This window comes from Coregonus lavaretus (genome assembly GCF_964263955.1).
Source record: "Coregonus lavaretus genome assembly, chromosome: 4".
Classification (NCBI taxonomy): domain Eukaryota; kingdom Metazoa; phylum Chordata; class Actinopteri; order Salmoniformes; family Salmonidae; genus Coregonus; species Coregonus lavaretus.
The window spans coordinates 61,455,462-61,480,516 of record NC_139991.1 but is presented as its reverse complement, the minus strand read 5'-3'; the positions used below and the strand labels follow the sequence as shown (position 1 = coordinate 61,480,516).

Genomic DNA, 25,055 nt, shown 5'->3' with positions numbered 1-25,055 from the left:
TAAGGACAAGAGAGCAAATACAGTGCCTTCAGAAAGTATTCACACCCCTTGACTTTTTCCACATTTTATTGTGTTACAGCCTGATTTAAAAATTGATTAAATTGAGATTGACAGACAATGTTTTTGTGTGTGTTTTTTTAACAGATTAATGAAAAATGAAAAGCTGAAATGTAAATAAATATTCAACCCCTTTGTTATGGCAAGCCTAAATACGTTTAGGAGTAAAAATGTGCTTAACAAGTCACATAATAAGTTACATGGACTTACTTTGTGCAATAATAGTGTTTAACATGATTGTTGAATGACTACCTCATCTCTGTACCCCACACATACAATTATCTGTAAGGTCCTTCAGTCGAGCAGTACATTTCAAACACAGATTCAACCACAAAGACCAGGGAGGTTTTCCAATGCCTCACAAAGAAGGGCACTTATTGATAGATGACATTGAATATCCCTTTGAGCATGGTGAGGTGATTAATTACACTTTGGATGGTGTATCAATACACCCAGTCACTACAAAGATACAGGCGTCCTTCCTAACTCAGTTGCCGGAGAGGAAGGAAACCACACAGGGATTTCACCTTGAGGCCAATGGTGACTTTAAAACAGTTACAGAGTTTAATGGCTGTGATAGGAGATAACTGAGGCTAGATCAACAACATTGTAGTCACTCCACAATACTAACCTAATTGGCATGTGGTCTGTCAAGATATTGACTTTAATTTGTTTGGCTTCAAAATATAGTGTGGTGAAGGTTGATTAAAAATATATATTACAATCAGTAAATTCACTCCCTTGGGTTACAGACAGACCAAAGATGGCCTTCTGCTGTTCTGACTCATGCATATGTTGGACCCTTCAATACTGAAACCCCACTGGTCTACAGCAAAGTCATCACCAACATTGGCCAACCTAGACACTACAGGTAATGACCTGACCACACTAATCTACACACACTGAATCCAGCTACAGTAAACATTACTCACAGTGTTTTTGAGAGATGGACTGTGATTATCTCGGATTGCTTCTCCTTTGATGCAAGTATCTTCACAGCACATGTGAGAGTAGTCTACTACTTCAAATTCACTGCCAGGGATTACAGATCTCCACAATGGATGGGTGTTTACCTATACCTCAATGGCCAGAGACTTATGTGGAATAGGGAACACAACAATGGTAGTGAAAGTGATTTGTACAAATCTAATGCATTGTCTCTAGCGCTGGAGGAAGGTGATGTGGTCTACATGCTTCTCTGTGTGTTGTTTACAATAAAATAACAATAACGAGGCTATATACAAGGCGTACCGGCACTGAGTCAATGTGCAGGGGTACAATGTAGTTGAGGTCATAAGTACATGTAGGTAGGGGTAAAAGTGACTAGGAAATCAGGATAGACAATAAACAGACTAGCAGCAGCGTATGTGAAGTGTGTGAACCGGAGTGAAAGTTTGTCTATGTGCGAGTGTGTGGCGTCAATATGCATGTGTGTGTGTGTTTTGTGTATGAGCGTATGTAATGTGTGTGTTGGGAGTGTCAGTGTATGGCTTGGGGGTAGAAGCTGTTCAGGAGCCTTTTGTCCCAGACTTGGCGCTCCGTTACAGTTGGCCGTGCGGTAGCAGAGAGAACAGTCTATGACTTGGGGGGCTGGAGTCTTTGACAATTTTAAGGGCCTTCCTCTGACACCTCCTGGTATAGAGGTCCTGGATGGCAGGGAGCTCGGCCCCAGTGATGTACTGGGCCGTACACACGCTACCCTCTGTAGCACCTTACGGTCGTATGCCAAGCAGATGTCATACAAAGCAGTGATGCAGCCAGTCAAGATGCTCTCAATGGTGCAGCTGTATAACTTTTTGAGGATCTGAGGGCCCATGTCGGGGCTCCCGAGTGGCGCAGCGGTCTAAGGCACTGCATCTCAGTGCTAGAGGTGTCACTACAGACCCTGGTTTGATTCCAGACTGTATCACAATTCGGCCGTGATTGGGAGTCCAATTGGCCCAGCATCGTCCGGGTTTGGCCGGGGTAGGCCGTCATTGTAAATAAGAATTTGTTCTTAACTGACTTGCCTAGTTAAATAAAGGTAAAAAAAGAAAAGTCAAATCTTGTAATTATCCGCAATCAGAAAAATAGTTATTTTCTGGTGCCAGCAAGCATCTTTCTCATGTCAGTCAGTCACAGAGTTTCTAAACCATACTGTACTGTCTTTGAGGCAGTTACGTGCGTGGTCTAAATAGCTCAACTGGCTAGTTTGCCTGTCTGTAGAGAGAAGGGCGGGCTGTACCGTTGATCCTGCTGCTCGGATTGGATAGAGTGAAGCTGTATTTCTCCATCCACTCGCTTCATATAATTTCATCCAATCACTTTTCCTTGCATGTTTTCGGCCTGATCATTTAGATTGCTGCTGCCTGCTACTATAAATCACATGGCGAGGATGTTTGCTATCACGCTATCAATGTGCATAATTACGAGTATGGCCATGTCAGCACAACCCAAGAAATGTGTATGTATGAGAAAGGCAAACAGCAGTAAGAGCTTCAGTTGGTCTATGGGGACATCTTGTGGTTAAGTATGAATGACATTCTTTTGCTGTAGGTAGGTACAGCATACCTATTAGCTATAATAGTGAAAACGCTTCTTTCCTGGTTTAAGGTAATGATAATCTAACAGTTGGATAAAAGCAAATCATGTCATAGTGATTACTCAAAGGCAGGATGCATTTCAGGCATACTAACAACGGCAGCCATAAGTCCCTCTTCCAACAGTTCTAGTGCTGGTACCCACCACAATACCTACTGGAAACTGAAGCACTCCAAGCAAGAATCATGCAGTAAATTTACCATGCTTCTCCATAATTTAACAGATTGTACAAGTGGTAGTTCTGCTAAATGATGTAAATGTAGTTCTTTAATGTTGCTTTACCATAAGACAAACAAGAAAACGGTACCAATTACCTCACTACCTAATCGTTTCACCAGATAAAGATATACAGTGTATTCTGAAATTATTCAGGCCCCTTGACTTTTTCAAAAAAAAATTATGTTACAGCCTTATTCTAAAATTGATTAAATTGTTTTTTCCCCCTCATCAATCTACACACAATACCCCATAATGACAAAGCAAAAGCAGGTTTTCAGATTTTTTTGCAAAAAAACTGAAATATCACATTTACATAAGTATTCAGACCCTTTACTCAGTACTTTGTTGAAGCACCTTTGGCAATGATGACAGCCTTGAGTCTTCTTGGGTATGACGCTACAAGCTTGGCACACCTGTATTTGGGGAGTTTCTCCCACTCTTCTCTGCAGATCCTCTCAAGCTTTGTCAGGTTGGATGGGGAGCTTCGCTGCACAGAAATGATTGATCGGGTTCAAGTCTGGGCTCTGGCTGGGCCATTCAAGGACATTCAGAGACTTGTCCCAAAGCCACTCCTGCGTTGTCTTGGCTGTGTGCTTAGGGTCGTTGTCCTGTTGGAAGGGGACCCTTCGCCCCAGTCTGAGGTCCTGAGCGCTCTGCAGCAGGTTTTCATCAAGGATCTCTCTGTACTTTGTGCCGTTCATCTTTCCCTCGATCCAGATTGTCGCCCAGTCCCTGCCACCACCATGCTTCACTGTATGGATGGTGGCAGGTTTCCTCCAGACGTGACGCTTGGCATTCAGGCCAAAGAGTCCAATCTTGGTTTCATCAGACCAAAGAATCTTGTTTCTCATGGTCTGAGAGTCCTTTAGGTGCCTTTTAGCAAACTCCAAGCGGGCTGTCATGTGCCTTTTACTGAGGAGTGGCTTCCGTCTGGCCACTCTACCATAAAGGCCTGATTGGTGGAGTGCTGCAGAGATGGTTGTCCTTCTGGAAGGTTCTCCCATCTCTTCACCTTTGGTGACCATCGGGTTCTTGATCACCTCCCTGACCAAGGCCCTTCTCCCCTGATTGCTCAGTTTGGCCGAGCGGACAGCTCTAGGAAGAGTCTTGGTGGTTCCAAACTTCTTCCATTTAAGAATGATGGAGGCCACTGTGTTCTTGGGGTCCTTCAATTCTGCAGAAATGTTTTGGTACCCTTCCCCAGATCTGTGCCTCGACACAATCCTGTCTCTGAGCTCTACGGACAATTTCTTCGACCTCATGGCTTGGTTTTTGCTCTGACATGCACTGTCAACTGTGGGACCTTATATAGACAGGTGGGTGCCTTTCCAAATAATGTCCAATCAATTGAATTTACCACAGGTGGACTCCAATCAAGTTGTAGAAACATCTCAAGGATGATCAATGGAAACAGGATGCACCTGAGTTCAATTTCGAGTCTTATAGTGAAGGGTCTGAATACTTACGTAAATAAGGTATTTCTGTTTTTATGTTTAATAAATTGGCAAACATTTCTAAAAACCAGTTCTCGCGTCATCATTATGGGGTAGTGTATAGATTGATGAGGAAAAACATTTATTTAATCAATTTTAGAATAGGGCTGTAACCTAGCAAAATGTGGAAAAGGTCAAGGGGTCTGAATACTTTCCGAATTCACGGTATTAATATATTGCAATGGTCATCCACTGAGAGCATCTTGACTGCCTGCATCATCACTTATGACAACTGCTTGGCATTATGACCATCCCATCGATTTCAATGTATTACTTTTAATATCTGCAAATAGCAAATAAAGCACTTGAACATCTATATACTACACATCATGAAGTACACTAAATTACCAAAAGTATGTGGACACCTGCTCGTTGAACATCTCATTACAAAATCATGGCCATTAATATGGAGTTGGTCCCCCCTTTGCTTCTAGAGCAGCCTCCACTCTTCTGGGAAGGAATTTCACTAGATGTTGGAACATTGCTGCGGGGACTTGCTTCCATTCAGCCACAAGAGCATTAGTGAGGTTGAGCCATGATGTTGGGCGATTAGGCCTGGCTCGCAGCCAGCGTTCCAAATTATCCCAAAGGTGTTCGATGGGGTTGAGGTCAGGGCTCTGTGTAGGCCAATCAAGTTCTTCTACACCGATCTCGACAAACCATTTCTGTATGGACCTCGCTTTGTGCACGGGGGCATTGTCATGCTGAAAACAGGAAAGGGCCTTCCCCAAACCGTTGGAACCATGTCTAAAAAGTTATACTTTTGAATCATCTGTCCATAGAACATTCTTCCAAGAGTCTTGATGATCATCCAGGTGCTTTTTGGCAAACCTAAGTCAACTTTTTGGACAAGATGGGTCCCATTATGCCTGGCGAAAACCAAACACTGCATTCCACAGTAAGAACATCATACCAAAGGTCAAGCATGGTGGTGTGATGGTTTGGGGATGCTTTGCTGCCTCAGGACCTGGACGGCTTGCCTTAATAGAAGGAACCATGAATTCTGCTCTGTATCAGAGAATTCTACAGGAGAATGTCAGACCATCAGTCTGAGAGCTGAAGCGCAGCTGGGTCATGCAGCAAGACAATGATCCAAAACACACAATCAAGTCTACATGAAAATTCCTTAAAAGCAACAAATTGAAAGTTTTGGAATGGCCTAGTCAAAGTCCAGACCTAATCCCAATTGAGATGTGGCAGGACTTGAAACGAGCAGTTCATGCTTGAAAACCCACACGTCAGAGTTTAAGCAGTTCTGCATGGAAGAGTGGGCCAAAATTCCTCCACAGCGACGTGAGACTGAACAAATACAGGAAGCATTTGGTTGGAGTCATTGCAGCTAGTGGCACAACCAGTTATTGAGTGTAAGGTGGCAATTACTTTTTCACACAGGGGAATTGGGTGTTGCATAACTTTGTTTATGAAATATGTAAGTGTGTTATTTGTTCATTTATGTTCCCTTTATGTAATATTAGGTTTTGGTTGAAGATCTGATAACATTCAGTACCACAAATATGCAAAAGTAGAGAAAATTAGAAAGGGGCCAAAATACTTTTTCATAGCACTGTAAATTGTTGGTCCCATGTTTCATGAGCCAAAATAAAAGATCCCAGAAATTGTCCACATGCAGAAATCTTTTCATTTTGGGCACAAATTTGTTTACATCCCTGTTAGTGAGCATTTTTCCTTTGCCAAGATAATCAAGAAGCACAAGGTATTTCAATTAGGTTTAACATACCATAGAACTAGAACTGCCTCTGAGGCATTAGTACTTCAAATTAGAAACTGGCAATACCAGTTAAAGCCATTACAACCAGGTGCTATTCAAATATGTAAATATCTTACTCCAAAAGACAACCAGACAATGTCAGGAATGCTTGAACTTTATTGAAATTCAAAAAAGAGCTGGGGATTAGAGATTAGGGTGGGAGGGGAAGTCAGAGGTGGGATTGGAGTGGAGGTCAAGGGGTGAGGTTGGAGGTTAGGAGGGAATTAGGGATGGAGGGAAATTGGGGTTAAGATGAGACATCGTTAAGAGCAGAGGAGAAGTTAACTAGTTGCCTCCACGGAGACGCAGGACAAGGTGAAGGGTGGACTCCTTCTGGATGTTGTAGTCGGAGAGGGTACGGCCATCTTCCAGCTGCTTGCCGGCGAAGATCAGACGCTGCTGGTCTGGGGGGATGCCCTCCTTGTCCTGGATCTTGGCCTTGACGTTCTCGATGGTGTCACTGGGCTCAACCTCTAGGGTGATGGTCTTACCAGTCAGCGTCTTCACAAAGATCTGCATGCCTCCCCTCAGACGGAGCACAAGATGGAGGGTGGACTCCTTCTGGATGTTGTAGTCGGAGAGGGTGCGGCCATCTTCCAGCTGCTTGCCGGCGAAGATCAGACGCTGCTGGTCTGGGGGGATGCCCTCCTTGTCCTGGATCTTGGCCTTGACGTTCTCGATGGTGTCACTGGGCTCAACCTCTAGGGTGATGGTCTTACCAGTCAGCGTCTTCACAAAGATCTGCATGCCTCCCCTCAGACGGAGCACAAGATGGAGGGTGGACTCCTTCTGGATGTTGTAGTCGGAGAGGGTGCGGCCATCTTCCAGCTGCTTGCCGGCGAAGATCAGACGCTGCTGGTCTGGGGGGATGCCCTCCTTGTCCTGGATCTTGGCCTTGACGTTCTCGATGGTGTCACTGGGCTCAACCTCAAGGGTGATGGTTTTACCAGTCAGGGTCTTCACAAAGATCTGCATGCCTCCCCTCAGACGGAGCACAAGATGGAGGGTGGACTCCTTCTGGATGTTGTAGTCGGAGAGGGTGCGGCCATCTTCCAGCTGCTTGCCGGCGAAGATCAGACGCTGCTGGTCTGGGGGGATTCCCTCCTTGTCCTGGATCTTGGCCTTGACGTTCTCGATGGTGTCACTGGGCTCAACCTCTAGGGTGATGGTCTTGCCGGTAAGGGTCTTCACAAAGATCTGCATCTTGACACTGGGGAAGAGAAAAATTGTTAAGACTAAAACTGATCACATAAGCCTAAAACCAATATGTCTAATAAACAATGTATTAAACCAGCTATACATACAGGTATCAAACTAGTATTCATAACAATTCCGAAATGCAGTGGGTTAACTTCTAAATAGGGTAGCGCAAAGCTCTTCCCATTGGAGGTAGAACTCAGCTGACTATTACATCAGTAGGCTCCAGGTGCCACCATTTTAGAACAAGCTCCATTATCTTGTTCGCAAGCTGTTGACTAGCGGCTGTCATTTTTTCGTCGAATTGTCATAAAAACCTCAGTCGAGTCCTGAAGTAATAACTAGCTAACTGACCATTTAGAAAATATATAGTGCAGTCATTTCATTTGCAGCCAAAACGCAATATTTTTCGCTAATTAACTTCGCCTAAGCCCATTTTACATCAAAATAAGACTTACTGCCCGTTTAACCAGGTCAAGGATGTTAGCTGGGTTTAGGTCTCGAGCGCGGTGTTTTACACTGTTAGCTAGCCAACCATTCCCTCCACCTGAGCTGCTAACGTACGCTAGCTAGATAAATAGCTAGCTTGATGCAAAGGGTTACCCTTAAATGTTCCTATTGTTGAGCGCCTTGTTTTAGCTGGTTAGTTAGCTAGCCAACACCATAACTTTATTTTAGTCAATAAACTACCGTAGCTAGCTAACGTTACCATAAAGTTGCTAGTCTGACGTCGACGTCTATTCGTACCTCCTTAATAAGACTGGAAAGGCAATTACCTTATAATGAATATTACGCTAAACTAAGTTCCTTTGTGAAAAAAAGTTGTCTTTCGTGCTCATTTTGGATAACAACCTACTTACAAGCAAATTTTCAACGCCGATGTTCTTAAATCTCCAGTCTTCTGTAAACGAGTCTTATCACAAACAAAGGGCTGTGGTATTTATACGTCGCCGGTTACGTATCCCTTCGCCATTACACCAAATGGAACTATAAACTGCGGATTTTGATAAAAGAACCTTAACCATATGGATTTTGTCCATAAAAGTGACTAACTCCACGACATATATGAAATTGAAGATGTTTTATATTCATGTTTCATTTTTAAGAAATGGTGTAAGAATGGTCATATAAAAGAGGTCGTCCATTGGCGGAGGTAGAAATGTGCAAAATAGTGAGTCGTGGTTCTCTAGCAACGCGCTGCGCAATCAACGCGAATCCAGTCACAGATGGCGCAGTATTAACCTTGCCAACTAGTAAAGTCGGTTTGTGTTTTAGATAGTTAATAACTTATGTCAGTAACAGTGACGTAGCCAGAAATTCGTTTGTGGGTGGGCATGCAACAATTTGGGTGCATATAGCCATAGAAGCACAGTGACATATGCCTCAATGCAGTCATGTTAGTATGAAAATGTATGCACTCACTAACTGTAAATTGCTCTGGATAAGAGCGTCTGCTAAATGACTAAAATGTAAAATGTTATTGGGGGTCTTTCAGTTAGTTATTTTTGGCAACCCGTCCCTTGAGAGTGAATGTCATTCCAGTTTATCTGTTCTGTTATATTTCTTCAAATCTGACCAACCCAATGCACGTCTTGCTATGAATTCTATCTGATGGTGTTTGCATGTTTAGGTAAAAAGACAAATACTGTTCCGTTTGGAACACTGACAAGTAACAAGCATTTTTTTTTACCCAGGCCCACAGGTGCCTCAGTAAAACCAACATCTTTACTTTTTGAGTAAGCACAGTTTTGCTACATTTTTAAGCAGCAGTGTAGTTAGTGTAGGAGATCAACCAGGGAAGAGTTTTTGAATCAAAACATACAGTATATGCAATGAAGAATGTAACCTGGATTGGACAGTTTATTTTAGGCCATAACATTGATTTAATAGAAACACAAATTATTTACAGCATGGATCAACATTTTCATTCTACACAAACAGGCACAGCCATTCCCCGCTCCCACCCCTCTTATAAAGATTCCTTATCCTAACATCAACCATCCTATATCTAGCTAGTCTCTTGTTGCCATCAGGCCCCCAGTGTCCGGTCTGGAGAGTGAAGTCACAAGCTCTGCTGGTCGGTTACTGCGTAGCAATCTAGCGGTGCCAAAAGCCCTGGTATGCCCTAGAAAGCCTATGTAAATTACGATCACCAAAACGTCCCAAATCTTTTTTTAGACGCTAGTTTTGGCCTCTAAAATTAGTTTATTATGATGAAGTTCGATCCCCACTATGAATTATTTTAAAGTTCACTACAAATCAACATATTTAATGAAATAGTGATCCATTCTGACTAATACATTTGTTGTCACACAGGACCACGTGCTGACACATATCAATCACGGGCTAGCAGGCTACGAGGAGGATTGCGCCCTCTTGCCATAGACATTAAGAAAATATGAAAACGATTACATCGACCGTGATCCTTTGCTAGTTACGTCCACGTTCACCATGATCCTTAGCAATCTTTTGGTGCCATTCAGCCCCATTCAGCTATATGGCACGCTTCAAATTCAAATACTTCCGGCTTCATGTGCCATCGAGAGATTTCCGTAGGAATACGTGGATGAAGTCAGCACTATCACTATCTACTGGTTTTAATGTCACACCTCCCTTGGAGGTCTGGAGAATTTTGTATTGCAAAAACAGTTTGAATTGTCAGCTGATTTTGATTGGATGTTACATTTCAAGAACCCTCCCCCCAAACGCCGGTAGAAGGGGTGCTGTGTGTTATGTGCCTCACTGTTCCATCCAGTTAGTTGTTGCTTATTTTAGTAAGTGCTAGTTTTCAAGTTATCAAGTGTGGCCGACAGTCTGCAAATTGTATTTAAATGGTAAAGTCAAACGTCACAACTAGAGCCCTGCATGGACATGAATTTAACCTTTTTTGTTGTTGTATTTTACCACCTGTTTCTCCCCAATTTCAATCTTTTCTCATCACTGCAACTCCCCAACAGGCTAGTGAGAGGCGAAGGTTGAGTCATGCATCCTCCGAAACATGACCCGCCAAACTGCGCTTCTTAACACCCGCCCGCTTAACCCGGAAGCCAGCCGCACCAATGTGTCGGAGGAAACACCATTCAACTGATGACTGAGGTCAGCCTGCAGGCACCCGGCCCACCACAAGGAGTTGATAGAGCGCGAAGAACCAAGTAAATCTCTACAATACCTTCTAAACCGCTCTGGTGACAGTCTGATCTTTTTAAAACATGGTTGATCCATGGATTATCAGTATGATCGAAGTCGCCCCAAAAAAAGACGCAACTGTCTTTACAAGCCAGAATGTTGACTAAAATTATATTTACACTTACTTTACCAGTTGTACATGCTGTTGGTCCTTTTGGCGGTAGGAGGTGGAGATAGGGTATCCACAGGAAAGGGTTGTTTAGCCAACTTTTTGCGGTGCTTGTAGGTTCTGTCACTTGTATTTTCAATCTCTTCACGCATTGCACGTGATGCACAATGTGTCAACAATAGCCGAATGTAACCGAACATAGTCGACTGAAGTGTGCATCCAATCAGCTGTGGTTTGGTTAGGCTCGGTTTCCTCGCAATCAGCTGTGGTTTGGTTAGGCTCAGCCATATTGTGCAAGTGTTTGTCACCTGCGAATTATATCAGTATTGAAAATGTAATCCGGAAATACCAACCATATACAGACCAGCGTACTGAAAGTTGGGCTAATAACATTTGTGGATATTTTGTCTCAGATTACCTCCTATATAAGGACAAAATCAGCGGACAACAGGTAAAGTAAATTTAAAAATAAGTTTATTCAACATTCTGACTTGTAATGGGACTGTTCAGGAATGCTGAGCCTACATGTTAGAGATGAGTGTGTAAGTGTTTTCATTCTCGGATTCCAAAAGAGCAAATTTTTTCCCTTGTCTCCGTTCATCCATATGGCTGCTGGCTGCACTTTGATACCACCAAAAATATAGTGAAGATTGTCCATTATTTTGTTTTTGTAAGGACCCCAAAAAACGGAGGCAGTGAGAGAACCTATTCAAGTAAGTAAATACATTTTTTAAATGTAAAAAAACAATGTAATATACTTTTCTCCATTGCACATCACTTTTTCAGATCAATGAGGTCTAGAGAACATGAATGGTAATGCCCTGTGACTGTGCTTGATGCTTAGCTACCAGCCTTTTGGTTGATGCTGTTGTCTTCCCTGAGAGGATAATCAGGGGTTATATGTCAGGGGTGACCATTGTTCCAGGCGCTGACCCTGTCACCTCTCTGTCTGTGAACCTTTCATGGACGTCTAAAGAAGGATGTAGACAGAACCAACACTGATCAGTTCTATACTAAAAACAGTCAATCAGCAGTCGCCTAGACATTGAGGATAGGTGGCTTTTCTGTTAGACTCACCAGGGGCCGTCCTTTCAGATGTATGCCTGCTACAGGAGTTTTAAAGTCTCCCCTCAAAACCTATAGAGAGAGGACATAACGTTTACATCAGCAAAACCTGTGTGTGTGTGTGTGTGTGTGTGTGTGTGTGTGTGTCCGTACCCTTTGTGTGTTGTTGAGGACCTGTGGGTCAGGCTGTCCGTAGTTCGGTGGGTTTGCTCTGGGGTCGTAGCCTAGTCTCCCTAGCATGGGGGCGATAGCGTCCATGTCTGCCATTACGTCTGGGGGGATGTGACCTACCCACCGAGTCAGAGCCTCTAAGTTCACTGGCCTCATCACCTGGTCTGTGGACCGTTCCGTTCTGTGACACAAACACACACACACACAAACACACACACACACATTAATAAACACACACCAAAACAGCAAGACTCCTCTGAGTCTTTGTGATGTAGCATGGCCTTGTCACCTTCTATGACATACACTCATACACACTTTGACAGTGAGACTCCTCCAGGTCTTCCTATAGCCTCTTCGTGGTGCAGAACCCCCTCGTGCCATGGCAGACCCAGGAACTTTAGCACTGTCTGCAGGGTGGAGCGAGGGTGGAGCACCAGCCTCTCATAACTCACAGCCAGGCACCTCTTTCTGCCCACCTACACACACACACACACACACACACAAACACACAGAGGCACACACACACACATGGTTGGTCATCACTTTCCACCTAAACACACACACAAAGGCGCGCACTCACACACATGCAGGCACAGATGCATGCATGCACGCACACACGTCAGGCACCACTCTCCAACCACCTAAACAGATAGACACACAACCACACACACCTGAGTGCACTGTGTCAGCATGGCCTGTGTGGCTCTGCTCCACTTGGCCAGGCAGTCCCTATAGCTGGAGAGGTCAAAGCCACCAATCGTCACACGGCGCGAAATCATAGAGTACACTGCCGCTCTGCCATCTCTCAGCATCAACAGGAACTTAGAGCTGCAGAAAGAGAGAGAGGAAGGACGTAGAGGTATGGCGGGATAGAGGAGGGAGAGAAATGTTGAGGAGAAAGAGAGAAACTGATAACTTTACAACTTCCCACCCCAAGCACTGCTCATAATTCTATCTAACCCCAGTTTCAGGCCTGGAGAGGAGGCGGAGTCAGTGACAAGCAAAGAGAGAAAAAGTAGATAAGTTATCTCCTGTTCCATCAGGACTTTGAGCTCTGGTATTCAGTCATACTATGTGTTCTGTACTGTAGGAGGTAACCAGGCTGCTGAGTGAGTCACTAATGACTCACTCTTGTACTGTCTATATGGCTCATATAGGTCAGCATGTGAAAAGTGTAAAATGTATGCACGCATGACTGTAAGTCGCTTTGGATAAAAGCGTCTGCTAAATGGCATATTAAATTAAAATTTAATTAATTAATTAATTAAATTAAAAGCCACACTAGATCACACCATTATGTGTGGTGACAGAGGCTTTTGGGTCAGTGTACACTCTCAGAAAAAAAGGTTATATCTAGAACCTAAAAGGGTTTTCGGCTGTCCCCATAGGAGAACCCTTTGAAGAACCCTTTTTGGTTCCATGTAAAACCCTTTTTTTGGTTCCAGGGAGAATCATTTTGGGTTCCATGTAGACCTCTGTGGAAAGGGTTCTACATGGAACCCAAAAAGGTTCTACTTGGAACCAAAATGATTCTACCTGTAACCAAGAAGGGTTATCAAAGGGTTATCCTATGGAGACAGCCAAAGAACCCTTTTAGGTTCTAGATAGCACCTTCTTTTTTAAGAGTATATGTGTCTTGTGATGGAAGTGTGTGTGTGAGTGTGTGTGTGTGTATAGTAAAGTATGTCAGACCTACTTGGGGAAGAGATGAGCGAGGTACTTAGCGCTCTTCAGAGTAAAGGGATCTTTATTGCAGAGTAGAGGTGCTGGCTCCCCGTGTCCTGCTATGATCTGAAGGAGGAAGGCAGTGACTGCTCGGTCCAGGACCTTGGTACTGACCCCCTCCTTCTCAGGAGCCCAGCCCAGCTTTAGGCCCAGCAGCCTGGGCACGACCCTCGTCTCCTCCCCACACCGCACCGCAGGGTGGGCATCCAGCATGACCCTACACAGGGTGGGAAATAAGACAGAGATCAAAATGACAGGGTACAGAGGTAAATACATACAGTATATAACCATATTGAGTGTTACAATAATACAAGTACAGTACATTGGTAAATACAAGTAAATAAATACTCTCCCCCTCCTTTCTCTTGGCATACCTCATCAGGGTGGTCCCGGAGCGAGGCACCCCTCCCACAAACACCAGGGGAACGTCAGCACTGACCCTCCACCCGTCCCGGACCAGCACGGTCACAGGTTCGCCCGCACCCTGGGATGGCTGCCGGCAAGGCAGACAGAAACGCAGGAACTGGGTCAGGGTGTAGAGTCCACCCAGGATCAGGAGCCCTTTTAACCCCTTCCGTACTGACACACGCATCACTGATGGAAATGGTTGTGCTTGGTCATGGTCTCTTGGTCATAGGCAGTAGGCCAACTGTGTGCGCTGCTATTTTTACCAGGTTTTTCTTGTAGAACAGATTTTAAGTTTCAGTGAGACTGACCTTGGTGAAATAAAGGTAGAGAGGTACTTTCTGGAATAGAGGGAGAGAAACAAGACGGACAGGAAATTGTACATTTCATATTCAATGCATAAAAACTCTCTCTCTTCTGGGAGCACTGCAGAACACTGGAGTGTTTATCTGAGAGGAACTAGTCTGGCAGGTTCCTAAAAAAATGCCCACTTCCTCCTCATGCTGTATCTCCGCAACAACCTGGAAAGGGTTTTTGTTTTACTACAGAAATCTTACTACAACACACCCAGGGCCTATTCCTGCACAGGTAAAATATTTTTATGGTGTAGATGGAAAACTTTGTTTGGAGTTCATGATGCAAATATCAAAGATAAGGGTAATGCAGGGGATTCAAACAAACCTCTTGTCTGGACACGCTCTGTGTTGCATCAGTTACATCTATATTATTATTCACCAAGTCAGTGCCTGTCTCAGTAAATATGAAATGCAAACTTCATATAGTCTTATCAGGCATTCTAGAACCTTTGCTGTCACCCCAGTAATCACGGTAATAAATATAACACAGATATGCAGATACACCAACCTACAGACAGATAAAGGGAGAGAGAGGGAAGGTGGAGGGGACAGGGTGAGAAAAGGACGACGGTTGAAAGAGACAAACAAGCAACAAAAGGCAAACAAAATACACAATCTGTTATAAAACATTTACATAAAAGAAAGAGAGAGAGAATGTTTTCTGTACCTTAACGGGCGGAAGAGGAAGCTGAACTGTGGTGAACTAGTATGAGTGTGAAGCCTGGTGCAGAACAGAGTGAGTTGATAGGGACGGAAGGAAGAATGAAGTAGTTAGAAAAGAGAGGTTGAAGCACTCTCAGGACTGATTTCTCTGACCCAGTAGGCCTTATTCTGTTTCATCTCCATGCTAGAGGACAGAAGTCACCCCACTGGGCACAGATGTCAATTCAACGTCTATTCCACGTTGGTTTAACGTAATTTAATTGCAATGACGTGGAAACAACGTTGATTCAACCAGTGTGTGCCCAGTGGGACAATTGCAACTTCCAAATTAAATTAAATTTGAATGACAAATCTCCCCTGACCCTAACCCTTAATTAAAGCTGCAATATGTAACGTTTTGGGCGACCTGACCAAATTCACACAGAAAAGCGAGTAATAGATCTGTCATTCTCATTTAAAGCATGTCTAAGAAGTGGTAGATATGTTGTTCTATGTGCACTATTTCTATGCTTCCCCATTCTTAAGTTTAGTTTTTGTGTCTTTTACTTTCAGTTTTGTACACCAGCTTAAAACAGCTGAAAATACAATATTTTTGGTTATCAAAAATATATTTCACAGTGGTTTAGATGATACAATGATTATCTGTACTATACTTGTTTGTTTTGTCAAATAAACTGAAATTAGGTGAACGCTTAGAATTTTAGCAACCAGGAAATAGCGGAGCGATTTCTGCATAGTGCACCTTTGAGAACAAATAACTCATATACTTGCTCCAGTTCTGAGGATAAAGCTTCTATTTTTTTATGCTTCTTGTGACTACTTTCTGTTGCACTACTCAGTCACGCCTGCCTTTACACACACACACACACACACACACACACACACACAAACTCTTTGAGTCTGACCCCCCTCTCTATTCAGCTGTTTTGTTGGTTAATGACACACACAAACACACACCCTAAGAATAGCATCCACTTGTTTTCAAATCTTTGCTGCTAAGTAAATAATTTTTTTTGCAACAGTAACTTTTTATTTACAAAAACAGGTAGTAACAATAAGTATTGAAACATGGAGAAGCAACTGTGTTTTTGAGGCTGTTGTCTATTGAGGTCAGGGGATGACAAAACTGATGGGTCTGAACGAAAGTGAACCAGTTTCAACAGAAACAGAAACTATGTCACAACTTGAGTGTGTGAGAGACAAGAGACTGCACAATAAGTGAAAAACAACACAGTTATTTTACCTACCAGGCAATGCTCCCAGAAAAGGAATCTGTGAGGAAGTATTGAGATACAGCATGTGTGGGTCTGTATGGATGTACTGTTGAATTAGCCAGAATGGAGAGAATGTTCTCTTCTTCATGTTCCAAGTGTAAAACAGTTGTTCCATGTTATGCGTAGTGACAGTGACTGTTGTGACTGTTTCTAGCTCATCTAGGTGTGACACTGGGAGTCACCTGATCATCCCTAGCTCTCGAAGAAATAACAGATGACAGACAAGTGTTTATTTTTAATTTTTTATAAAGATTCTATTATACTTTTTATTTTACCATTTATTTCAGGAAATCAGTAACATGGTACATATTTTATTTTTTTCTTCTCAAAATGAAAATGTACATTAATTAATCTGCATAAAACGTCACATTTACATCAAAATAAATACATAATCTGGTGCCGGTCTCTTCTGGTGTTGTTATGGTTGGTTGGTTGAGCTTGCACAGGGAAGGTCAGTTACTATGGTAAAACCAGTACTACAAACTGTTCTAAGACAAGGCCTTAGAAATGACTGCAGGCAGGAAGATGGGGCAAAGACAGGAAGAGATAGTAACCTCACTTCCTGTGTCTGATTTTAAGGTGCCAATTTACCCCTACGTTTTACATCTCAATGGACCACATTCATGTACCAATACTTAGTTCCCTTTGGCTCTATCCCCTCCCCTCCTCTCCTCTCTCTCCCTCCCCTTCTCTGTCTCTCACCCATCCTCCTTCCTCTGTCTCCCTCTCTCCCCACCTATTACTTCCCCTCTCTCCCTCCCTCTGTCCCTGTATTTGATAGCTAATGGTAGACACAAGTAAATAGTGCTTCTGTCTCTATCTCCCAACGCCTGCAGCCCCCGTTCACAGTGGGTGTTTCTCAATATGCATGCTACTGTGCTCCACACTCTCATGCTCCGAGTTCGTTCTCCGAGGACCTTCTCTTGAGTACATTCTTGTGAGGATGAGAGTGTGGAGAATGCATACAAATGTACATTTGAGAAGCACTGTGCACTCCTGTGCTACTGTATTACCTTTGACCAATACAGACGAAACAAGATAACTACATAAAGCAAACCCAAGCTTGTAATTATCAGCTAGCTATATGTGAATCGTATTAATCTAGCTAGCCAGCTAGTTGTACAAAAAACCAACAACCTAAAACTAATGTTGTTATGAAAGGTGGATGGCCAACGTTAGCTATGAATTCTTTGTGGTTAACGTTAGCTAGCTAAAGTTAGCTACCAATTCTTCATCAGTTAGCCTGCGGTCTATGCACACTACAGTGGATATTCTAGGCAGTTAAATATGCCAAAATGAACAAGATCAAGATAAAATATTGTAGTCAGGCAACATATGAGATGTGAGTGGGCAACTTTTCATTCCAAAGTCGGAGTTCATTTTCTCTCGCTTCAGCTCAAAACCAGCCGCCATTGATTTCAAGAAATGTTGCATTGTTTTTTATGTGGTTGCGTCATATTATGTCAACAATCCTGGGAATATTTCAGTTGAAGCTTGCATTGATGCATGCCTCGAAATGTTTACAAGCAAAGTACGCATCTAAGAACTGCCCTCCGTGGCCATTTCGCATACTTTGATTTGGACTCATACTCCGACCGTTCCGTGCTCAGTGAATGGTAGTAAGAATATTGAGAAACACCCAGTATCTCCTGTCCTCTCCTTTCCCCTCTCTTCCTATTTTCTTCCCCTCTCCTCGCTCACCCATTCCCTTTCCTACTCGTCTTCCCTCTCGCGGTTTCCTCTCTCTGTGACTGGAGGACAGGGTCATGGGAGGAAGGGGCGGGACTATAGTCAGTCTGTATTTACATCACTTCTTTTGAGCGGGGCTGAGGAGGAGAGGGGTAGGGAGTGGGGTTGGTGGGCTGGAAGATTCTTCATTTTGGGATTCTAACAGTAGAGAAGGTCCTCATATTGATACCTCATATTCACGGGTGTCCTGAGAGAGAGGGAGAGAAAGAGAGAGAGAGATGTTATAGACCAGTATTAAAGACCCTCCTGTCTCATACAATGACTATGTTTGTGTGTGTTTTTGTGTGTGTGTGTGCATGCGTGTACTTCCTCACCCCTCCTGTCTCGTAGAGTGGGTTGTCAAACTCGCTCTCCACTGTGATCTGGCTGTAGGGGTGTGGGTAGATGAGTGGCAGCCGCAGGTTGGAGTTGTAGCGGCACCTGGTGGCCAAGAGAGGAACAGCAGGGTGTCAGGACTATAAAAACATTTCATGACACAACTGTTTCCATGAGCAGAGAGAGAGAGAGAGAGAAAACTGAGCAGGATAAAGAATATTACTGTTCTCATATGAGTCACTTGCCTCATTCATTTGGAGCCTATTTAATGAGGTGAAACGTTTGGAATGTTGAAGATAGAATTGTCATATGTCGAGCAGCTGACAAGATTCCCTATTCTACATGACAGAGAATAATGTCTGTTCTACACAATACATTTATATCTGAATGTTCTGTAACCTTGTGGCTGATGCTATTCAACCGTAACAAAGGTTGCACGGTCAGATAGGAAGGTAACAAGGGAAATTTGTTTTTATATTTTCCATATGACCATTGATGGACAATATTGCTTTTAAATGGAATTTAATACAAAATATTCAGCTCCAGTGTCTTCAAGTAAGTAGAGAGTTCAGGGACTCCCATTCACTGGGCAACAAATGGGATTATATATTTTTTAATGAAAGCGGTATTAGCTACTTGAATTTATCCAATGATAATCTAAACAGGTCACTGTGTTGAACAGGTCCACTGGTGTGTAGAGGTGTGTTGAGGTGATAGGGAGCGTGGTCTTACCGTGTGACGTAGACATAGGCTCCTCCCAGCAGCACGGAGAGCAGAAGTACAAGGATGAAGATGCCCAATGCCATGTTGCCTCCGTCCAGACCTGACCCGGCTGCTGCTTCCGCAACTGGAGGGGAGGGGGCGATAGAGAGAGGGGAGGAGAAGGAAGGTAAGGGGAGAGCGTGAAAGCGAGTGGGAAGGAGGAAGAGGGATAACTTCAGTTCAGTCCCAGTGAAAAGGTGATAATAACAGAGCAATACAAAGACAAAAAATATCAACGCGAATCCGACAATTAACAAATGGGTCATTCTTGAATCAGAGTGGCATTTGGGCATGGCATTTTGGAAAAAATTTACTTAATTTTTCTACATTTTTATGTATTTAAATGTCTTTGGGTACATCTTCCCATTCTAAAGGTAGCTTAATGGCTTTAAATGTGTTTTACAATTATGATTACATTGTGCAACCAGTAGGAGTAGTAACACCAATGATAGTAACATCAATGAGACATTTTAGGTAAATTAGGATTTTTTCGGAAATGGAGGCCACAAATGCTCAAATCTAAGGCCATCAATCCTTTAGGCGCCTCACAGGTCCTCAACTGGCAGCTTCATTAAATAGTACCCGCAAAACACCAGTCTCAACGTCAACAGTGAAGAGGCGACTCCGGATGCTGACCTTCTAGGGTTGCAAAGAAAAAGCCACATCTCAGACTGCCCATCTTAATTTTTTATTTTTATTGGCCAGTCTGAGATATGGCTTTTTATTTGCAACTCTGCCTAGAAGGTCAGCATCCCGGAGTCGCCTCTTCACTGTTGACGTTGAGACTGGTGTTTTGCGGGTACTATTTAATGAAGCTGCCAGTTGAGGACCTGTGAGGCGTCTGTTTCTCAAACTAGACACTCTAATGTATTTGTCCTTTTGCTCAGTTGTGCACCGGGGCCTCCCACTCCTCTTTCTATTCTGGTTAGAGCCAGTTTGCGTTGTTCTGTGAAGGGAGTAGTACACAGCGTTGTACGAGATCTTCAGTTTCTTGGCAATTTCTCGCATGGAATAGCCTTCATTTCTCAGAACAAGAATAGACTGACTGTTTCAGAAGAAAGTTATTTGTTTCTGGACATTTTGAGCCTGTAATCAGACCCACAACGGCTGATGCTCCAGATACTCAACTAGTCTCAAGAAGGCCAGTTTTATTGCTTCTTTAATCAGCACAACAGTTTTCAGCTGTGCTAACATAATTGCAAAAGGGGTTTCTAATGATTAATTAGCCTTTTAAAATGATAAACTTGGATTAGCAAACACAACGTGCCATTGGAACACAGGACTAATGGTTGCTGATAATGTGCCTCTGTACGCCTATGTAGATATTCCATAAAAAAATCAGCTGTTTCCAGCTACAATAGCCATTTACAATATTAACAATGTCTACACTGTATTTCTGATCAATTTTATGTTATTTTAATGGACAAAAAAATTGCCTTTCTTGCGAAATAAAAGGACATTTCTAAGTGACCCCAAACTTTTGAACGGTAGTGAAGATACATCTAAATCCCCAAAACATGTCACTACACCTCTAACACTCACCAGAGGGACAAGCCAAGTTGCTACCCCCCAGTAGTTTATACAGTGCATACAAATAGATGTGTTGCAGTATAAAGGACTTACATATGTGTTCTTGTTAAATAACAGTTAAATAAAACTGAAAATGTATTTTTCATGTTTTTGTCATTTTATAGTGTTTTTACATGGTGCCAGATTTTACCACCGCAATTCAAGAATGATCCAGAGAGTACAGGTAATTAGGGAGAATACTGCAGATTGGACAGTAGCTGATTAAAGACATGCTCCAGGAACTTTGACGACTACTAAGTATTTAAACCTTCCGCTTTGGGCTGGATGTGCCAATGTGTAGTTCATACATGCAGAATTAGTGTCTTACCTGCCACAAAATCCCTAGTTTGAAAGCATCAGTCTCTCTGGAAGCTGTGCTGGGCCATTTTCCCTACACTTTCCCCCAAGTGGGCAGCCCCCTAGCAATTTGAGTTCAACCAATGAGCTTCACCCCCACGCCATATGAGTGACAGCTAGCAAGATGCACATGATGCACACACAGCAGAGCGAGAAAGAAAGAGCAATGACGTGGTGCACATATCTGCACATATGTGATGTGGCATGTGATGTGGCATGTGATGTGGCTTGTGATGTGGCTTGTGAGTGCTACTTTCAGAACTACTGACTAAAAAGTATACAAAAGTACCGGAGAATCCCTTTAAGTCACTACTGTATGTACAAACAAAGATCTGCTTAAACAGATTGACAGACACACAAGAATATGGACAAAGACAGAAAAATATACAGAAAAACGGACAGACAACCAGGCAGGCAGGCAGGCTCACAGAGTCAGAAAGACAGACAGACAAACAGACTCACCTTCCAAAGCATGGTTGCCAAAGCAGTCATGGTTGGCTGCAAGACATCAGACATTCTCTCAGACATTGACAGAGTAGGTAAGGTATATCATACAGGTACATTATATATATACAAAAGTATGTGGACACCCCTTCAAATTAGTGGATTCGGCTATTTCAGCCGCACCCGTTGCTGACAGGTGTATAAAATCTGGGTTTGGCGGATGCCAGGAGAACGCTACCTGCCCCAATGCATAGTGCCAGCTGTAAAGTTTGGTGGAGGAGGAATATTGGTCTTGGGCTGTTTTTCATGGTTCGGGCTAGGCCCCTTAGTTCCAGTGAAGGGAAATCTTAACGCTACAGCATATAATGACATTCTAGATGATTCTGTGCTTCCAACTTTGTGGCAACAGCTTGGTGAAGGCCCTTACCTGTTTCAGCATGACAATGCCCCCGTGCACAAAGCGAGGTCCATACAGAAATGGTTTGTTGAGATCGGTGTGGAAGAACTTGACTGGCCTGCACAGAGCCCTGACCTCAATCCTATCGAACACCATTGGGATGAATTGGAATGCCGACTGCGAGACAGGCCTAATCGCCCAACATCAGTGCCCGACCTCACTAATGCTCTTGTGGCTGAATGGAAGCAAATCCCAGCAGCAATGTTCCAACATCTAGTGGAAAGCCTTCCCAGAAGAGTGGAGGCTGTTCTAGCTGCAAAGGGGGGACCAACTCCATATTAATGCCCATGATTTTGGAACGAGATGTTTGACGAGCAGGTGTCCACATACTTTTGGTCATGTTTAGGGCTGCGTCCATTAATTCCTTATATAGTTAGACTACTTCTGACCACAGCCCAGCAGTCTTAAACAACTACAGAGAGGAGAAACTACCAACCTGGCTGCCTAAAGCTGCATGCACAGGGACATACTGAATTATCATTACTAAAACAAGCGCCAATGGCTACATTTGTGTCTATGTGGAAAGTCATGATGAGGAATGTTCCATTCCATGCAGGTCTGTAGGGGTGGTACGTGGGAGCTGGGTCTCACCCCTGCACAGTGGGAGTGGTCCGCTCCAAAACGACGGATTTCCTAGGATGCACTTGATGGCGACCTCGCCGATGAGCTCGTAACCTTGGTAACAGACGAAGGTGAGCGACTCGCCAGGCAGGTAGAGGCGCTTGGACAGGATCTGGTACCCGTTGTCAGGGAGACCGGGGTTCTCACAGGAAACAGATTCCTCCGCTGGAGAGAGGGATGGAGGGAGAGAGAGAGAGAGAGAGAGAGAGAAAGGGAGGAGGGAGAGATGGAGTGAGAGACAGGGAGGTAAACCATCATCTGCTCAACAATCATCAAGCCCTTGACCAGTCGAATCAGTGCTAGAAGTGAAATAGCTCAACTAAGTGGAAAAGCGTGGGGTACTGGAGGAGAGGGTTGGAGAACACTGGTTCTAAGGAGGTGTGAGTCACACGCAAACAGACAGACTGACAGGGAGGGAGGGAGGGAGGGAGGAAGGCTAGGGTGGTTGATTGACAGCTTCTCCTCCTGGTCTGACAGACTCAAGCCCAGCTGCCCTGACTCATGGATAATCTCCGCCCCCTCTTCCAGGTGGCCAGGGCCTGATCTGCACACTGCATTAGCATATCAAACGCCTCACACGTGCGCGCGCACACAGATTAATAGCCATGAGAATGCAGAAAGGAGGAGGAAGCTGTCATACACACACACACACACACACACTTTAATAACCATGAACACAAACAGGCTAGGAGCGGTGTTAGAAGTACAAAGAGAAAGCCAACCCTGTCGAGTCATCTCTGCCAGAGATTAAGTGCCCATCACAGATTAGCTCTGCAACATCAAACGCTATTAAAATGAGCGCCTGGTCTACAGGAGAGAGAACTGTTCAGGTTTATAATACACACTGCAGCCTCCTGTCCTGGAAAAACATTACTGTAGCACAAACTCATCCATTTGGGCTCTGTCCCAAATGGCACCCTATTCCTTATATAGTGCACTTTTGACCCTGTGCACTATTTATTACCAGGGCCGCACGCATGTATACACACACGCACGCACACACACACACACACACACAGGTAGGTAGCCTCCTGTATCTCAGTTGGTAGAGCATGGCGCTTGCAACGCCAGGGTTGTGGGTTCGATTCCCACGGGGGGCCAGTATGAAAAATGTATGCACTCACTAACTGTAAGTCGCTCTGGATAAGAGCGTCTGCTAAATGACTAAAATGTAAAATGTAAAGGTACTCACAGACACAGTGGGGCAGTTTGGATGTCCAGACAGGGGTTCCGGGCTCTCGTCCGTAGCAGGTGAGTGTAGAGCCGTCCTGCAGGATGAAGCCGGGGTAACAGCTGTACTGGATGGTGGTCCCAACCAGGAGTTTAGCGTCTGACAGAGACCTGGTGGAATGTTCCACATGACCCGGATCTGAACAGTACATTACTGGAGAGAGAGGAGGGGGGAGGGGGAGAGAGAGAGAGAGAGACAGGGTGAGAGAGTGGAGGGGTAGAAGTAGAGAAAGAGAGAGAGAGAGAGAGAGAGAGAAGAGCAAGGGAGAAAAATGAAATAAGTCAGCTAAATATATGTGATTGATAGGTACAACTTTCAAAGCAGTAGTAGTAGTTTTAAGGGTAATATAAAAAAAAAACTGTGGTGCACATTAATGTTATAAACTTATTGTTCAATTTATCGTTATCGTGATAATTCAGTCAATTTATCGTGATATGGATTTTTGTCCATATCGCCCAGCTCTAACACACACACACCCTCCCCCAACCCCCTCTCGTTAACTCACTCTTCTCGCAGAAGGGGGGCTGTGTGCTCCAGGTGAGATCTAGCTGACAGGTCAGAGTCTCTCGTCCAACCAGGTCATAGCCGGGGTCACACTGGTAGGTGATGCGAGCACCCCGCACTAGGGCAGTATGGGACGTGGTCTTCCAGCCATTCTGGATCTCCGGGAGGTCCGGGCACGAGTCGTTACGGGACACCTCTGTTACCATGGAGACACACAGACACATGGAACTTCCATTTATAAACGCTTTTTGTGATTTATATCAAATGTATTCATTTGTAGGCTTTAGACATTTTGGTTGTGTGTGTGTTTGTGTGTGTATACAGTATTCCAGTGTGTTTCTGTGTAACTGGTCCACTGGGATGTGCAAGTCAGGCTTCTTGGTTCAATTATTCATTTATATTGACTGGCTTTCTCATTTATCTAGCTAGCTATCCTCTACTGTGCCTTCACACACACGCACGTGCACACACACACACACGCTGCACACAGACTCACACACACACGCACGCATTCACGTGCACACACACACATGCACACACGCAAAATAAGAAAGGAGAAGGGGTTGCAGTAGGGATGTATTTATGCATGCCTTTCGGATTTTCTCACTGGGGAAAGAAGTGTGTGTGTGTGCTTTTGGTTTTACTATACTTGTAAGTCCTCACAAAGATAGTAAAACAAGGAAAATTCAGACAAGTGGGGACATTTCGCTGGGACCCCACAAGGACAAATGCTATTTTAGGTTTAGGGTTAGGGTTAGAATTAAGGTTAGGGATTAGG

The 25,055-nt window shown here is 43.9% G+C and overlaps 3 protein-coding genes across 4 annotated transcripts in view; all 3 read right to left on the bottom strand.

The window, feature by feature from the left end:
* Positions 1-6,216: 6,216 nt before the first annotated feature.
* Positions 6,217-8,521, bottom strand: LOC311127865 (polyubiquitin-B). Its single transcript, XM_084159762.1, has 2 exons — positions 8,175-8,521; positions 6,217-7,327 (listed from the first exon to the last, which is right to left on the bottom strand). The coding sequence occupies exon 2, from the start codon at positions 7,318-7,320 to the stop codon at positions 6,403-6,405; it is 918 nt and encodes a 305-aa protein (XP_084015888.1). The 5' UTR covers positions 7,321-7,327; positions 8,175-8,521; the 3' UTR covers positions 6,217-6,402.
* Positions 8,522-9,160: 639 nt separating this feature from the next.
* On the bottom strand, positions 9,161-15,042 carry tpst2 (tyrosylprotein sulfotransferase 2). Of its 2 annotated transcripts, XM_084159525.1 has the most exons (8): positions 14,999-15,042; positions 13,945-14,316; positions 13,542-13,787; positions 12,517-12,673; positions 12,161-12,321; positions 11,828-12,026; positions 11,687-11,746; positions 9,161-11,579 (listed from the first exon to the last, which is right to left on the bottom strand). In XM_084159525.1, exons 2-8 carry the CDS (start codon positions 14,160-14,162, stop codon positions 11,547-11,549), a joined length of 1,074 nt encoding a protein of 357 aa, XP_084015651.1. In that variant the 5' UTR covers positions 14,163-14,316; positions 14,999-15,042; the 3' UTR covers positions 9,161-11,546. The 2 variants fall into 2 exon arrangements, with proteins under 2 accessions (XP_084015651.1, XP_084015652.1); XM_084159526.1 differs by lacking the exon at positions 14,999-15,042 and having other exon boundaries at positions 13,945-14,413.
* Positions 15,043-16,557: 1,515 nt separating this feature from the next.
* LOC311128122 (seizure 6-like protein) overlaps positions 16,558-25,055 on the bottom strand; it is a 34,758-nt gene continuing 26,260 nt past the window's right edge. Inside the window, exons 11-17 of the mRNA XM_084160098.1 lie at positions 24,279-24,473; positions 23,735-23,926; positions 22,513-22,707; positions 21,483-21,518; positions 19,065-19,179; positions 18,332-18,437; positions 16,558-18,204 (exon numbers count right to left, since the gene is read on the bottom strand). Coding sequence (XP_084016224.1) covers positions 18,175-18,204; positions 18,332-18,437; positions 19,065-19,179; positions 21,483-21,518; positions 22,513-22,707; positions 23,735-23,926; positions 24,279-24,473 — 869 coding nt within the window. The 3' untranslated portion in view covers positions 16,558-18,174. The remainder of the gene's footprint in view (positions 18,205-18,331; positions 18,438-19,064; positions 19,180-21,482; positions 21,519-22,512; positions 22,708-23,734; positions 23,927-24,278; positions 24,474-25,055) is intronic.

Bases quoted from the DNA above. Each gene is read 5' to 3' on its own strand.
- LOC311127865 (XM_084159762.1), bottom strand. From the start codon at position 7,320: ATGCAGATCTTTGTGAAGACCCTTACCGGCAAGACCATCACCCTAGAG.
- tpst2 (XM_084159525.1), bottom strand. From the start codon at position 14,162: ATGCGTGTGTCAGTACGGAAGGGGTTAAAAGGGCTCCTGATCCTGGGT. The intron at 12,674-13,541 runs GTAGGTCTGACA...CTCTTTCTGCAG, and splicing joins CTCGCTCATCTCTTCCCCAA to CTCTAAGTTCCTGTTGATGC. The intron at 11,580-11,686 runs GTGAGTCTAACA...ATCCTTCTTTAG, and splicing joins ATCTGAAAGGACGGCCCCTG to ACGTCCATGAAAGGTTCACA.